The 15,580-nt window shown below is 32.3% G+C and overlaps 1 protein-coding gene across 3 annotated transcripts in view; it reads left to right on the top strand.

Annotated features, from left to right (window-relative positions):
• LOC117106261 (collagen alpha-1(I) chain-like) overlaps window positions 1-15,574 on the top strand; it is a 76,900-nt gene extending 61,326 nt beyond the window's left edge. For 2 of the 3 annotated variants that reach the window (XM_033247618.1, XM_033247619.1), the window contains exons 33-40: window positions 328-372; window positions 987-1,049; window positions 5,787-5,942; window positions 6,902-7,040; window positions 10,886-10,989; window positions 11,092-11,222; window positions 11,786-11,930; window positions 13,074-15,574. In XM_033247618.1, the coding sequence (XP_033103509.1) occupies window positions 328-372; window positions 987-1,049; window positions 5,787-5,942; window positions 6,902-7,040; window positions 10,886-10,989; window positions 11,092-11,222; window positions 11,786-11,930; window positions 13,074-13,217 (927 nt within the window). In that variant the 3' untranslated portion in view covers window positions 13,218-15,574. Of the gene's footprint in view, window positions 1-327; window positions 373-986; window positions 1,050-1,511; window positions 3,101-5,786; window positions 5,943-6,901; window positions 7,041-10,885; window positions 10,990-11,091; window positions 11,223-11,785; window positions 11,931-13,073 lie in introns of those variants that run through there. The other variant, XM_033247620.1, reaches the window with a different exon arrangement.
• Window positions 15,575-15,580: the final 6 nt, after the last annotated feature.

Genomic DNA, 15,580 nt, shown 5'->3' with positions numbered 1-15,580 from the left:
CATTTTTTGCCATTTTGTTTTGAAAACTACATTTTTTGTGTACTGTATATTCTACTATATTTCTCTTATTATTACTTACTACTTTTTATATGTTAATTTTCTGTTCAATTTCCACCTCTTAAATTCTGAAGTGGTGGATGTTAATTTTCTGTTTAATTTTGACCTCAAAATCTTATATGCCATCAACTTGGCTCTTTTATAAAAAGATGAAAATTTAAGAACATGCATTAAGTTTTTACTCTCAAAATATTATTTGCGTATCTCAAACATTGCATACGTTCATACAGTACCTGATGCATTTTGCAACTTATTATTTTGTTATTTTAGGGGCCACCTGGACCACCTGGTAAAGAACCATTTATTACAATAGAGGTAACATTGGTTGTTTCTCATATAGTTATTAGTGTGTGTTAATGCTTCATATGATGATAATCTTAAAGAATTATTCTCATTCTATTTAGGTGAATTTGCAAAATGGTCTCCATTGCGAGACCGTCAGTATCCTAATTTGTGTGAGTCTGTGTTTGTGAAGCATTTACAAGATCATATTCTTCAGAGCATTGTATGTTTAATATCATTGTTGCTAAGCTTTATCAACCCTTCAAAGGAGAAGCTTACCAATGTTGTAATTTGTTATTATTATTATTATTATTATTATTATTAGAACAGAGTAGATTCTAGGTAGATCTCATTGGCTATTGTTACTTACTTAAATGTTGATGGAACATGCATGATTGAATTGTATCAGGGAATTTAAGTTAAACAGAGAACAGTAATTTAACTGTTCCCTAATTGTATCTACATTTTTATGGTCATGATTTAATACTTCTATAAAAATACCATTCTCAAGAGCTGTTTTAGATAGAAATAAAATAGATGTACTAATAAAAAATTTGTATTTCATTTTTGTTACAATTGTTTAGATGATTAACTTTCTTTGTCATTTTCATTAACCTTGGATATTTTCTTTCACATTTAACTACTAGGGTAACGCTACCTATTTTACCTGGAGCATTAATTACCGAGAAGCTGATGAACAACCTAATAAGGTAAAATAATTTTAGTATTGGAATAAGAGAGACAATACCAGGAATTTCCAAGACCCATACCATTCAGTGTCATTCAGTTTGTATCTATAAAATGTTCAACTAACTATAAAGGAGATTGCACTGCCAAAAGAATTACCAAGCTTGTTTAAAAAAAAATCTGCATCAAGTTATAGAAATTGACATTCAATTGTACCAAGTTTTAAGAGATTAAAATAATTATCAGGTTTGTTGTTTTAAGAGTTGTAATGAAATTTGCAATTTTGACAAATACAGCTTCAAGTTTTATTGTTGGGTTGAGGCTGAAAGAAGAATCAATCTTATCATTGGCTACAAAAACATGAATTAATATTATTTACTACTACATTAGATTTGTTCCATCATTACGTTTCACCAAACCTTTATATCTCCGTGTAATAACATGCATGTCACTCCTTTTTCTTCCCCTCTTCTCTTCCTAAACAGTGGACTAATCTTAGAAGACGTAGACATATCATTCTGCCATTACCTGATATACAGATGAGCATGCCACGTGTGCTATTAAGTCATAGCCACTGTTTGCTCATTAAAAAGGCTCTTAAACATGTCACGAGACTTCTCTCGCAAGATTTTTTGGTAGATATTGTTCATTGTCATGACACATGTTTATGCATGCTATGCCTCACAATGATAAATTTACAGAGTACGGTAACGCACTATAATAATGTTATATAATGCATTTTTATGTCATTGTAAAACAAGCTCAAATTCACTTAAACTGCTTGTGTCTGTGGTACTTAAAGTCTGGTCAAAATATTTAAAACAATGCCTAACACTAAAAGAATTTCAAGAAATTATAGCTTGCCGTTTTATAGCACAAGACTTGACAAAAGTTGACAATAATTGACCACCAGAAAGTGCCTTTTCGATGGATCTAAGCTAAATTTAAAGTTGCTGCATAGACAGATTTGTATATGTAGAAGTCATACAAAGTTCTGTATCTGTCTCAAAATAAAATATTTATTGTACTAGTATATATATATATATGTTTGGGCAGATATTATCGATCCAATGTTGGGCATACAGCTATAACTGAACACTTAGAACATGATCATGTGAAAAGCATTCATATACAATTCCAAGAAATTCATGTCCAATTTTTGTTTTAACGTTGGCGTTGTAAGGTGGATTGAACCATATAATGTTTCTTTTTTTTTTCTTCTTGTCGTTGGATTGCACGTTGTGAGTAGCCGGATTGCATTTCAGGTCATAGTTGAACCCACTTTTGTTGAGGGCTTCCTGATACGGTTTCTTAGTTTCGTCAAAAGCTGCTTTGTTATAGGATATATTGTACAGTCTCTTGTTTTATGCCTTCTGGGATATTCTTTACTATAGATGGCGGATGGTTGCTCTTGCAATTGACGTTTCACTGCTTGTTATTCTCCTTTCAGTAGGGTTTATAGCTTCAATCATTGAGGTTAAGTGTTACATCCAGGTAGTTGATCACTTTCCTGTTTGCCTCAATAGTAATTTTTAAGCTTGAATGTATTGCATAGTTTCTTTTTAATTTGTTCGATTTCACAGGGGGTTGCGTTGAATGCAGCAAGTCCATCATCCCTGTATAGCCCTATATTATTACCATATTTGGATTCTAATTTGGCTAGTAGCAATAGCCCGATAAGCTCACAGGTCTCCGCGCCATTGCAGCTACCCATGGTGACGTCAAAAATTGTATCTCTCTTGCGCCAAACTGAATCGTCCTTGAATAATAGAGTGTTCTTGTACAGGTGGGTATCAAGTGTATAAGTCACAGTCTATTATATGCAAATTAAAAGATGTACTGCTAGTTTAACTATCTTTTTTTATTTCTATAGGCACATAGCACAAGATTACCAATAGCGAATTAATCACTGTCCTATTATAGGCGGCAATCCCTTCACATGACAAACATAAACACATGATGCTTCACATAGACCATGTCTCATATGAGACATAGGGAGTGAGTTGTTTTGGTCATAAGAAAAATCCTGTAATACCATGACAGGATTTGAACCCAGGACTCTGGGATTGGAAAGCAAGCATCTTAACCACCAAGCTATTCAACTCCACTCCAAGTAGAAATATGGTGACAGCAAACATTATACAAAATCATGAGCTCGAGAGAATTAGATGACACAAAATGTGCACAGTAGATTGAGGAAAAATTAAAACTATCCTTGTCAGAAAATGAGAAACAAAAAAACAGAATTCTCAGTATTTTGAAGAACCCTAAGTGGTTGCAACTATCGACTGGCGCCCTCTCAATATATGTCTGTATTAAAGTTATGCAAAAATTCAATCCCGCGATAAATTTACTCATGAAATCATATATATCATTATATCTATATTATTACCAATAAACCTGGACTTTCTACATCGAAGCACCATAAAGACACCGATGCCCATGTACAGCACATGTCTCAATTACAGTTCTTCAAATCCCCCGGCTTGCAGGGATGTATCTCTAGAAATGACGATGACAATAAAGCTACGAAAATGAACAAACATGGGTCAGTGGATTGCTGTCGGTCATTACTTTGGTGCATTTTGAATGGTAAAGGTAATCCTTAAATTTGTCTGTAATGGCCCACTTTAAAGCCAATTATTCCAGTTTGTGGGCTGGATAGTTGCGCTCACTCTGGCTAACAGAGTGGCTGGCATATGCGACAGGTTTTCATTTTCCTTCAACCTCTTGCAGCAGCATTGCTCCAAGCTGATAGAACTAGCATCTAATCAAATATTACAGAATTGATACTATCCAACATTGAGTAGTGCATTATCAAAATGCAATTTCAGTTTTACTTCCGTGTATATGTTTACATTCCGGGGAAGTGACACATGAACTTGCGTACGTACTTACGTTTTGCGTAGCATAGTATGCGCAGACTATTTAAGGTAAGTTTTAACAACCAACAAATCAAATTAAAGCGCTTTGTAAGCAAGGCACGGCACAAATATCGTAGGCAGAGCGTAACATCTCAGTGAAATAGTTCAGTTTTCTTTGCTATAAAAATCACTTATCCAGTAGGTGTATTTCGGTAAACTTTTTGTATGTTGTAGAGATAAAATGTTATTATATATATTCATGGAAAAACATTTTGTTGCAATTATGTCCAACTTTGGTGTTTTATGTCCAACTTTGGTGTTTCAAAACAAGACAAGAGTCACGCATTATATCCATCCACCAAAGCAAAAACAAAATCAGAAGAATGCATTTTATCTACTAAGCATTGAAAAATTAGCAGTTAACCAATCACAAAAGACAATGATGCATATTTAATTAGTTTCCTAGCTAGTAGAAGGACATAATATCAAGTTTGATTTTAATTAGAGTACAATTATATAAAGAAGAATGCATTGTTCTTCATCCTTATAACAAGTTGCCATATGACCATGAGCAAGTTGTGGTCATAATATTATTATTTTGACTGTTGTATTATTAAATTTAGTATTATTACAACTAAGATCATTTAACAAACAACATAAAACACATACATATCAAACTTCTATAGGCTTTACTTAGACTCTCCAAGTGAATGTTCAGAATTTAGATATAACATCTATACTAAATTTACATTTAAAATATTAATATTTAAATGAGTGCGCTCCCTTATAATTTTCAGAAAATAAAAAGTTATTGTTGGAATTAATTTTTTTGTTTATTATTAAAGTAAAAGACAAGTATTCTACATAGTGAATTTAAATAAACATTTATACTATATAAATTCACTATAACATTAATGTCGTTTGTTCTTTCTGTAGTGGTTACTGATAGTGAAATATTTACATTAAATAGTGTACAATACTTATATATTTTAAGGGAAATACAAATTTATTATGTAAATCTGATCAGACACATTTTTAAAATCTTTTATGAATGCAATAATGTTGGTAAGTAATATTTTTAAAAAACTTCCTTTTATTTGTTTTGTTTTACGTATGTTTGGACATATAATGGAATTAAACCCCTAAAGTCTAACGCATACATTCTACTTGAAAAACTCAATATAAATCGTCTAACATCAGATTTTTCATGCTTCATTGGACTTTGTTTTAATTTGGAAGTGCACATTATACATTTTAACTAGGATTATATAAAAAAAATAATCAAAAAGTACTTTAGTATGTTTTTCTGTTGTGTGAAAAATCAATAGAATTAATTTCCATTAAAAAAAATGCTAACAAAACAATGTTTTTTGCTTAAAATCTCCAAACTATTATTTTGGGTTATAATATGTTCTTCCGAATCACTACAGTACATTGGGTAACATTTTAGATGTAATCTTTGAAAAAGCACTTTAAGGTGGTTGATATGAGGCAACTTTTGAGATGAATTTACTGTATGCATCAAACTATTATTGTATTTTTTAAATGATGTACCAGATTTACTAAACTAATAAAACGAATGAGATGCCAATACATATATAGTATTAGTTTTTTTTTTGTGCTCTAACCCTCTAATAGCTCTTTAAAAATTTGCAAAAATAACTGCTAACTGCTTACTGTACTGAAGGCTACTCCTATGTTCTATGATTTCATATATTTTTAATTATTTGAAACCTTTAAAAGGGTTTGCATGATTCAAATATTAGTATTAATAATTCTTAAATTGAAATTCTATGTAAGTGGAATTTATTTTTCAGTGGCGGGTGGTGAAATCAGTTGTCCTTAACTGTATTTAATGGTTTACTTAACTAATATTAATATTTTATATTTACGCAGTCTAATTTAGGCTCATCGAATCCTGTCCATGGAGTTGGCGTAACGCTTGAACCAGCTGCTGCTTTTCCAGACTTGATCACCAAACCAGTACTATTCCATCCTCCTGAGGCTAATATGCATGGACCTCAAATGACTAAAGAGGAACTAGATGAAAAGGTATATGTATTGTATTTTATTTATGATGGTGTTTTTCAATTACTGCAACAGTATACTACATGGCATTCCACATAAGCATCTTGTAAAACTTCAACTTCTTTTAAATATGGCAGCCCGTCTTGTAACCGGCACCTCAAGATTTGACCACATTTCTCCAACTCTCTGTCAATTACACTGACTTCCGGTCAAGAAACGCATTGTGTTTAAGCTAATGCTTATTACATATAAATCATTGAACAACCAGTCACCAGCATACATCCGTGAGATGATTGTGACAAGATCCATGACTTGTACAAGATCCCTTAGGTCAACAACTGATAAATCTGTGCTATTCGTTCCCCAAAGTCGTCTCAGAACTTATGGTGATCGAGCATTTGTAGTTGCTGCCCCTAAGCTTTGGAACAGCCTGCCCGATTATGTACGCCAGGCATCTTCAACTGGGATTTTCAAAAGCCGATTGAAAACTCATCTTTATAACTCACTATAGACCACTCACATTCATTCATTTTCGTTGCTCGATAGGCCAATATTTATTTACACACATCATTATGACACCTGTGAAATCAATAGCTGACCGGCCTTGGTCAGTCAGTGAAACGGTGTGATGATGTGTGATTCTATTTTTTATCTGTTTTGTCGGTTATTCTGTTTGGTTAGTTTAGGTTATTTCCGGTCAAATTTATTTTCATACATTATTCACATATATTTTTCAAGCGCCTTGAGACGGTTTCGATCGTGAAAGGCACTATATAAATATAAAACCATAAACCATAATTAAAGCCTCTTGCTGAGTCAGTTGAGTCTAACAGAGGTCGGCACGTTCTCCCCACAATTTTGCAAAGAAAACAGACCCATCTTTCGATTTTTTTTTTATTGATTTGATTAATAAATCAATAAATCAATAAATCAATAATACAAAAAAAATGCCTTACCTCTTATATTTGTTTTATGTTCAATAGAATGATATTGCTATCCTTGTATCAAAGCTGAATACCTTAACTGGGAAACTTCAGCAAGTAAAGACACCAAATGGCTCAAAAGATTTCCCAGCAGTCTCCTGTAAAGATCTGAACCGTATGCACCCAGGACTGAAAGATGGTAAGAAGCTCCATCTTGTTTTAATAAAATGACTAAAGCCATGTTTGAATTGGATTAATGTTGACCAATACCACTGAAATTGTATTACATATTACGTGTTAAGAATACCTGACTGAATACTTTATGTCACGGCAATGACCATTGCAACCGTAATATTTTTGAAAAAATAGATAATTATCAAAGAGCTGCATTTGAGTGTAGACGAGCCAGAATTTGTCCGAGAATGCATCTGATGAATATCTTTGATAAAAGCACACAATGGGCATAGACTTTTTATAAGCAAAGTGCCATCACTCATAATGATAAAACTGAATCGCGATGTTCGCAGTGGACCTCAAGCGGGGAAACTAGCATGATCATTAGCCAAGGGATTTTGAATTAATTCTTGTTTTGTTCCGATATTCAGTGATTTGGTCTTCCTTACTACGACAATTTGAGTTTGGTAAGTCCAGTTTGTTTCAAACATGGCAGAATGCAAGATGACATTAAAAAGGCGGAACCTATATTTTTTGGTGTGATTATGCTACTTACATAATTCACATGGTTTTAATTAAGATAACATATTAAAATACTTAATTATACATTACATGTGCATTTTATACTACCATAATTCCTATAAATTTACTTATTTCAATATTTTATGTGTTAAATTATTTCATTTCATTTATTTATTGCAAAAGATGTGCAAATACAAGCAAAAAAACAAGAAAAGATAGCGCACTGAAAAACAATAACAGAGAGAAAGGACAACTAAAATGTGAACCTAATCAACTAATCAAGTGGTTGCCCAAAACCACATGGCAAATGAAAATGAAAAGAACATCAAAAGAGCTGCATCATTTGTCAAAAAGTATACATTAAATAAGAAAATAAAAAATAATAACTTATAGAATAAAATATTAGCATATAAATAAACAAAGACAAGGATGAATAAAAATAAATAAATGAATCAGTCAATGTGCCCCGGTGGGGATATGGATAATAAGGTGAATTTTATTAGTTATTTGATAAGCATCACGCTACTGTAATATGACTTGATAATTGTTGTAAAGTCCAAACATCGAAGCATACTTCCACCAAGATCCCAGTGAACATCATGAAAGTAAGCTTATCCATAATGAACAGACTAGGCCTAGAATAGAGGCCTAGCTAATTAGTAGGCCTGGGCTATCCTATTCCTAAACTTGGCCTTGTCGATCGTTTGTTTTAGGACTACATGGTCATTGCTATAAAAACATTTATGAATAATAAAAAATAAAAGTTTGTACATACCTCATTGCTGACCGGCATATAACTAAGGCCTTGGCCTTTTAGGCCTAGTGTGAGTGACCACTCCACTGTTCACATAATAATGAAGGTCCAGTGACACACTTGTTTTGATTGTGTTTTCAAAGCCAGCTTGCCGTGTTAGTCCTAATTTATGTTGTGTGCTTCATGTACTTTACTAATAGGCCTACATCATTAAATGATATTACTCAAATCTAACCGATTAGGTATACTACAGAAATCCAATATTTACCGATTGTGCTGGAGGTCCTATCCCACTCTGAGTTTACAAGACTATTACGTTGAGTATACTTTTTTGATTTAGCACACAATTGACGCCCCATAATCTTAGCACTAGTAGATACCTCACTGACTCTGTAGTTGGGATACTTGTTTTTGTTCTGTTTTTTTTAATAGCATTTGAGCAGGACTTGCATCCGTACCATCAATAGGTGTGTTTCTATAGTTTATTAATGCAAAATATATATCTCCTTTATCTTTTGTGTTTTCAAAAATGTTCATAATTTGAACTGTTTTACTTTTGTGATACTTAGGTAATCAAGTTACATGTTCAAATATGTCATTATTCCAACAATAACATGAAGCGCCACTGATAATTACTTCGGTTTTTTAAATGGCGCTATATAAGTTCTTACTTTATTATTATTATTATTATTATTATTATCAGATACAAATGCATCTGGGATACCACACCTATATATATTATTATTATTATTATTATTATTATTATTATTATTACCTAGCAAAATGCTGTTTACAGTTTTCAATTACTTTAGCACTTTGAAGTTGTTGTCAGCTTATTTTCAACAAAACTGTAGATATAATAATCAACAATTGACTATAATTATACAGTAATTATTTCCATTAATATGAAATAAATCAGAACAACCTTTTGCCACGGTCTATTAGGTTTTGGGTAACCTATCATTGGTTCTTTAATTGCTTATGTTTAAATTCAGCACAGACAGTACACTTTTCAAAATACTTAGTAATATTATATGACATGCCTATAGAATACAATATCTTTGGCCAACATTTTACTTTTTTCAACACCTTGGAGTGTACTATGAATATTTTTAAAAAGCTACTCTTTAAAACCTTGTGGAATTATGACTTTATTTCTTTTAAGTAGGATACCATCTTTCACTGTTAGCTCATCTCTAAAGGTCCAATATTTGCTTATTCTTTGTCGACCGTACTGCATTTATTTGGCCATCCAGTTAATATTTGTTGTCTCATAAGTTCCTCATAATTATTGGTTTCTGTTTTTAACTCAATTAACCTTTCTTTAGTTATAGGCAAAGATTTTACCATATATTTCAGGCTAATTAAGATACATCCATAAAATTTCTACTCAGAGCATCTGCTACATATAGATATTTACCTTTAACATGCTTCACATTCCAATCATATTTTGCAATTGCAGTAATTTTTTGAAAATTACTTTAAGTGGTTTAGGATCTGGACTCTACAGTTATTTTGCAAGCGAAAATATAATTATGAATATTTTTATTCAAATAAAATTGCAGCCACTTTATTTTCAATTTGAGCTCAATTTTGTTGAGTTTTAGTGAATGATTTTGATGTTTACTGGTGTACCAGTTGGAAATACGAAGTGTTGGCCTTCCATTTTTTGGCGAGCGTGGTAATATCGGTGTAGTGCTTTGACATGGCATACGCAGTTTCCACGGTTTTCCTTAAGCTATATGTCGTTGGACATTAACACATGTTGAAGAGTGTTTGTAGCAACAATTGCGCAAAATAGTATGTTAGAAATAGAACCTTGTAGAAAGTGAAATCGTAAAGGCGAAGTGGTTGCGAATTGGAGGTTGTTGATTAGTTTTGTCAAGATCTGTGTAGTAATTGGTAGCCGAGTGAAAGTAGCGGACTGCTGTAGGTTAGGTTTCGATGCTCCTGTACACAGGATGGTCAATTTTTGCGGAACTGTCGGATCCTCCTTGTAAGAAATATTGTGCACGAATGAGATTGCACTAAAGTAAGTTTTAACAGTAGAAACTGCAAGTCCAGATTTTATCAAATAGCACACTTAAAGAGATGGCTTGTTGGGTTGATGGTATACTTAGCGGTAAGTTATGCTGTCGAAGAAAATGACGAAAGTGTGTCCATTGCTTAATGTAAGACATACCAGTGCCTTTCGCTAACGATCCCCAGGTAAATGTCTGTTCAAAGGAGTGAAGTTCTCTGGTAGCAGGTGTGTTGGAATTTGTAGAGGATGCGGCCACACCAAGATACAGTGAATCACACAAAATGTTCTTTTTACCTGGTATATGTTTGGACATGGAGTTTATATTGTTAACAAGCAGAACAAGCACTAAGGGGTGAACGATATGCATAACATTGTCATTGTTTGGGGTTTTCCTATTTAAAATATATACGTTATCTAGGTCATATTGAATCCCCAGCAGACTAATTTGCAATAAAAATATAATTGAACTTTAAGACTTAAAAGGATATTATACAGGCATATAACTAGTGCTGTTTGATTGTATTGGAGGTGTTTTTAATATAATGACAACTAAATACATCATTTTCTGTAGGTTTTTACTGGTTAGACCCAAATGAAGGTGCAAATGGGGATAAGTTTAAAGCTTACTGCAACCTCTCAGGTGGAGGATATACTTGTATTAAACCCAAACAAAAGGTTGGTAAACTCATGAATATGCTAACGGCATTGGCATTAATATGTTATTCCAGTCCTACTTACATAATAAATTTGAATTATTTTTCAACATATTAATTATAGATTTCTGTCCAAAAATGGAACATGGATAAATATTGGTTTAGTAAAAGTCAGAATGCTGGCCAATTTACTTATGAAGCCAATAAGGTCCAACTTCGGTTTCTGAAATTACGCAGTAGTAGAGCAATACAAAGGTAAGAGTTGATATAGAATTATAAAATAGGACAATGTCTATGCTATTTTTGTTAAATCGTCTACAATGATACGTTTACAATAATTATAGTAATACAGAAAAACATAGTAAAATAAATGTGAGGTCTCACCACGAAATGAGACGCATTCACCAAAACAGGCCAAAGTCAACATTTTTACAAAATTTTGATTTTAATGTTTTTGAATAACTTGATACTTATATTTTATGATTGTATACTTTGTATGTGAATTTTCTTGCCAAAACAGTGTTCTCTGCACATATTCTGTAATTCTAGTCATATTATTTGTAAAGGTTAGTTTATCTTTGAGGCTGATTTTCTCAAAATGTGGTTCTTATACACCTAAACTTTAAATGCTCAAATCTCTGGATTTACTTATAGTAGGGCAGCCATTCAAAGACCAAATGAAAGCTTATAATGTGATCTACCCAAATATAATATAAACTCAATTTTTGAATTTCTAATCATTAGACTCATTTTGTGGCGAGACCTCACAAATAGACTAAACATTGTTTGAATGGCAGCACCTGATTTATCTATTACAGGTTTACCTTTAAGTGTGTGAATACTATAGCCTACTATGATCCAAGAAGAAAAAAATATGATAAAGCTGTGGAATTTTTGTCACAAAATGGCAAAACACTAAGAGCATCACATCCCTCTTACACAGTAGTTAAAGACACGTGTAGGGTATGTATTAAACTTTTTATTGTTTCTGGCGGGTGGTACTAGTAGTACTATAACGCATTTATTTGCTTTTTTATTCATACATATACCAGAACAGTGAGAGCAGCTTAGCTCAGTCGGCTAATCTGGTGGTAGCCACTGTGTGTGCGCTGAACTGTGGAGATCTCTAGGTCCCCGGTTCAATTCCCATCGCTGCCTCTCCTTGTGTTTCAGCTAGAGGGCTGAAATACAAGTTACAATAGCGGACCGTCTTTCGGATGAGACGTTTAAGCCGTTGGTCCTGTGAGCATTATGGCCCATGTGAATGTTAAAGAACGCAGTACACTCTTCGGAAAACAGTAGGGGATTGTCTCCCGGTGTACTGCCCAATCACCACCAGACTTTCGTGGGCTATCCTTGGTGTTTACACCGAATAAATTCAATCAATCAACAATTAAAATAAAAATCAAGAAAAAATTTGAAAAATTCTCAAAATACAATTTTCCCCCATGATCAAATCAATAAGAGATGAGAACAGAATACCACTTTTAACAGATACCAGCAAAACAACAATCAATGAAAATACTTACACACACTAAACTACTACCAAAGAAAGACAGATTATTTTACTTGATTTAAAAATCATTTTGCAATTAAATTTCTGTTAAAATATTATTATTATTATTATCATTGTTACGAAGTCTAAAAATAAGCTCGCCCTTGACAAACAGCAGTAGAAAGGTGATTTAGATTTCAAACATGTAATTTGCTTCTATTATCTTGTATATGTGAATATGCAGACATTCATTTTTTATTTATTCTTGTCAACTAAATTGTTTCTGATCACTTGTACCGTATATTATTCATCATTTGAATATTTCTCAACTTCCTTTAAAATTTAAGCTTTAGAGTTTTTAAGTATACACCATTTATATAATTTTATTGTAGATGTACTAATTGTAGAATGTTCATTTTGTGCTTTGTCATTGTAATTTCTTGTATAATGGATTTTCTTAATGTTAATGGTTTACGGTTTCCACCTGTTTGGTTTTTTCCAACCTTTTTTCTGATTGATTGTTTTTGTACTTTTTTTCATGGCTGAAATTTGAATAATAATTAACCATTCTATTTCTAACCCGAGCCTTGTTTTTTTCTTTCTATTCCCAGCAACGTTCATCGAATGTCCGGAAGACAATATTTCAGTTTGAGACCGGCAAAATCAATTTATTACCAATTGTAGATTTTGCTGTAAATGATGTGAAAGATGATCAAAGATTTGGCCTAGAGATTGGTGAAGTTTGTTTTTTGTGATGCTTGTTTGAATTAATTGATTTTCCTCAGGTTTCCATATAAAACTCTGGTGTATCAGGTACTGAACTAGTATTACATTTTAATATAGAATTTTACAAGGTCTATTTCTAAATATCGTCTTAGTCTGATTTTCAAAGGTTTTTAACAAGTCGAAGGATCGATGCTTTGCCCTGGCTGACGTATTATCTTACTGAATGCTCAGTACATTCCCAAATACTTGCGAAAAATCTCACAACTGATTCGGGTTGGAGTCGAACCCACGACCCCAAGATAAATAGCATGGTCTCATAATCACTAGACCACCGAGCTTTCACTAAGTAAGGTTGGACACCACATCATTTCTATTACATTTATGGCATAAGAACATCATCAAAATACAATTATTCATCGAAATACAATTGTAAGTCATTATAATTGAAGCTCTCCATGTTCAAAATAGACGAGGTTTAAAGGAAGTCGTAATGCAAAACTTTGTTTAAACTTGCTGTGAAAGATAGGAACTCAGTTATCACAACATTTTGAAATCCTTGGTGATTTTGATTGTTAAATTGTCATGGTTTGATTCTCTTATGTCAGAATCAATAACACAAAGTGCAGTATCTACTCTAGTGGAATTATTGATACTAGTCAAAGTTTGTTTGTTCGAATTTGGAAAATATACCGAATTAGCCACTAAAGATGACATCATCACCATTTCGTATATTGGGTATAAAATCGTAAACATTCGCTGGAGTCGTATTCTTATGAGGGGTCAAAAGTGAAGTGATGTCTATTAAATCTTCTAATATGTAATGAAGTTAGCATAGAATGTACATTTTTATAACAACATATACATATACATTTTGAATTATTCATAGATTCATAAGATTAAAGTTAATTTAGTTTACATTTCCATGCAGACCAAAAATATGAATAGTTTTGAGAGTCCTTCTAGGGGTTCTAAGAAAAAGAAAAGTGTGTTAATGTTATACTGACTATACAATACTAGGTTTGGTGACTAATTCTGTCTAATAACTGACTGTCTAATCACATTGATAACACTAATTTAAGTATGACAATTTCAACTGAACTTTAAAAGTATACAAACATACTACTACATACTACATAATTACTGTATTAACATTTGAACATGTGAATGAGATGGAAGGAGTATCCCATGAGTGAAACCCGAATGGAGCAATCCAACTTTCACTGAAATACTGAACCATTGCACAAACAACTAAGACATATTATTAGCCTTAAAGATGTAACACAACTAATTAGGTCCTTGTCATTTGATACTGTGAAGAATGACAACCATAACTACAAGAATATAATGTTGAATGCTGAGTATTATCAAATGATTGAACAAAACTAAAATCTACCATTAAAAACAGATATTTGGGTGTGTTATAAAACAAATATACAAATTTAACTACTATCTGTAAAAATATTTAATAACTATACGGTTTAATTTGTTTTGGAAGGTAATGTGGATAGAATCGGAGATCTAACTGCCAATGCATGAATTAAATATTCTTTACAATGGAAATTAAAAATTTGCCCTAATATTAAATTTTCTATATACCAAAAGTGGCATTTAAATTGCTGTGTCCCATTTATAAAATTATCCCAATACACACTTAAACCATTTTCATGAAGACTGTCCCTCTATTGAATATATAACATCTCTAATAAATTTAATCTAATACAGTCAAATAAAAAGTGTTCGACTGTTTCTTTTTGGTTATCAGTACATTGTTTACATATGCCTGTGTTGTGATTAAACCATGATTGCCTGCGGTCTTCAAGATCTAACGAATTGGATTTTGCTTTGAATTTTAAGTTAATGCCTTTGGCAAATATTATTAAAAGTGTGGGCTTCCATTATACATTATATTCTGACTATGATGTGTTGTCATCATTGCTTCTATTTTCCTTAGTAATCTATTTTCCTTATTAAATTGCCGATCCATTCAGTTACAGGTTCTTGATTAAACGTATTACATTTTTTTTTTTTTATAAGAACCAGTAAAATTTTGTCCAGACTCAGTGTTCTTATTTTTTGGCCGATTTCAGGCTCAAAATGTTCTTATTTTGTTCGTATTTTACACACTTTTCAGACAGATAATTATTATGTGCACAATGAATACACTGTACTGAAATGTAGGAAAAATTGACCCCTAAAAAAATTGCCTCAAATGACAGGTAAGTATACCTACTGTACTATATTACATAGTCACACCTACTGCACATACAGTAAGGTAAAGATAAAATGTTTTCGTTTTGTAGTTTTTAAAAATAAAAACCTCATTTGACATATTTTACCTCAGCCTCAATTTGTTCATATTTTGTTCTTAATTTTCAAGCAATTTCAGCCTCAG

This window comes from Anneissia japonica, unplaced genomic scaffold, assembly GCF_011630105.1.
Source record: "Anneissia japonica isolate Jap-2015-1 unplaced genomic scaffold, ASM1163010v1 scaffold1356_len1145284_cov175, whole genome shotgun sequence".
NCBI classification, from domain to species: Eukaryota; Metazoa; Echinodermata; class Crinoidea; order Comatulida; family Comatulidae; genus Anneissia; species Anneissia japonica.
This window is presented reverse-complemented; position numbering and strand designations above follow the sequence as displayed.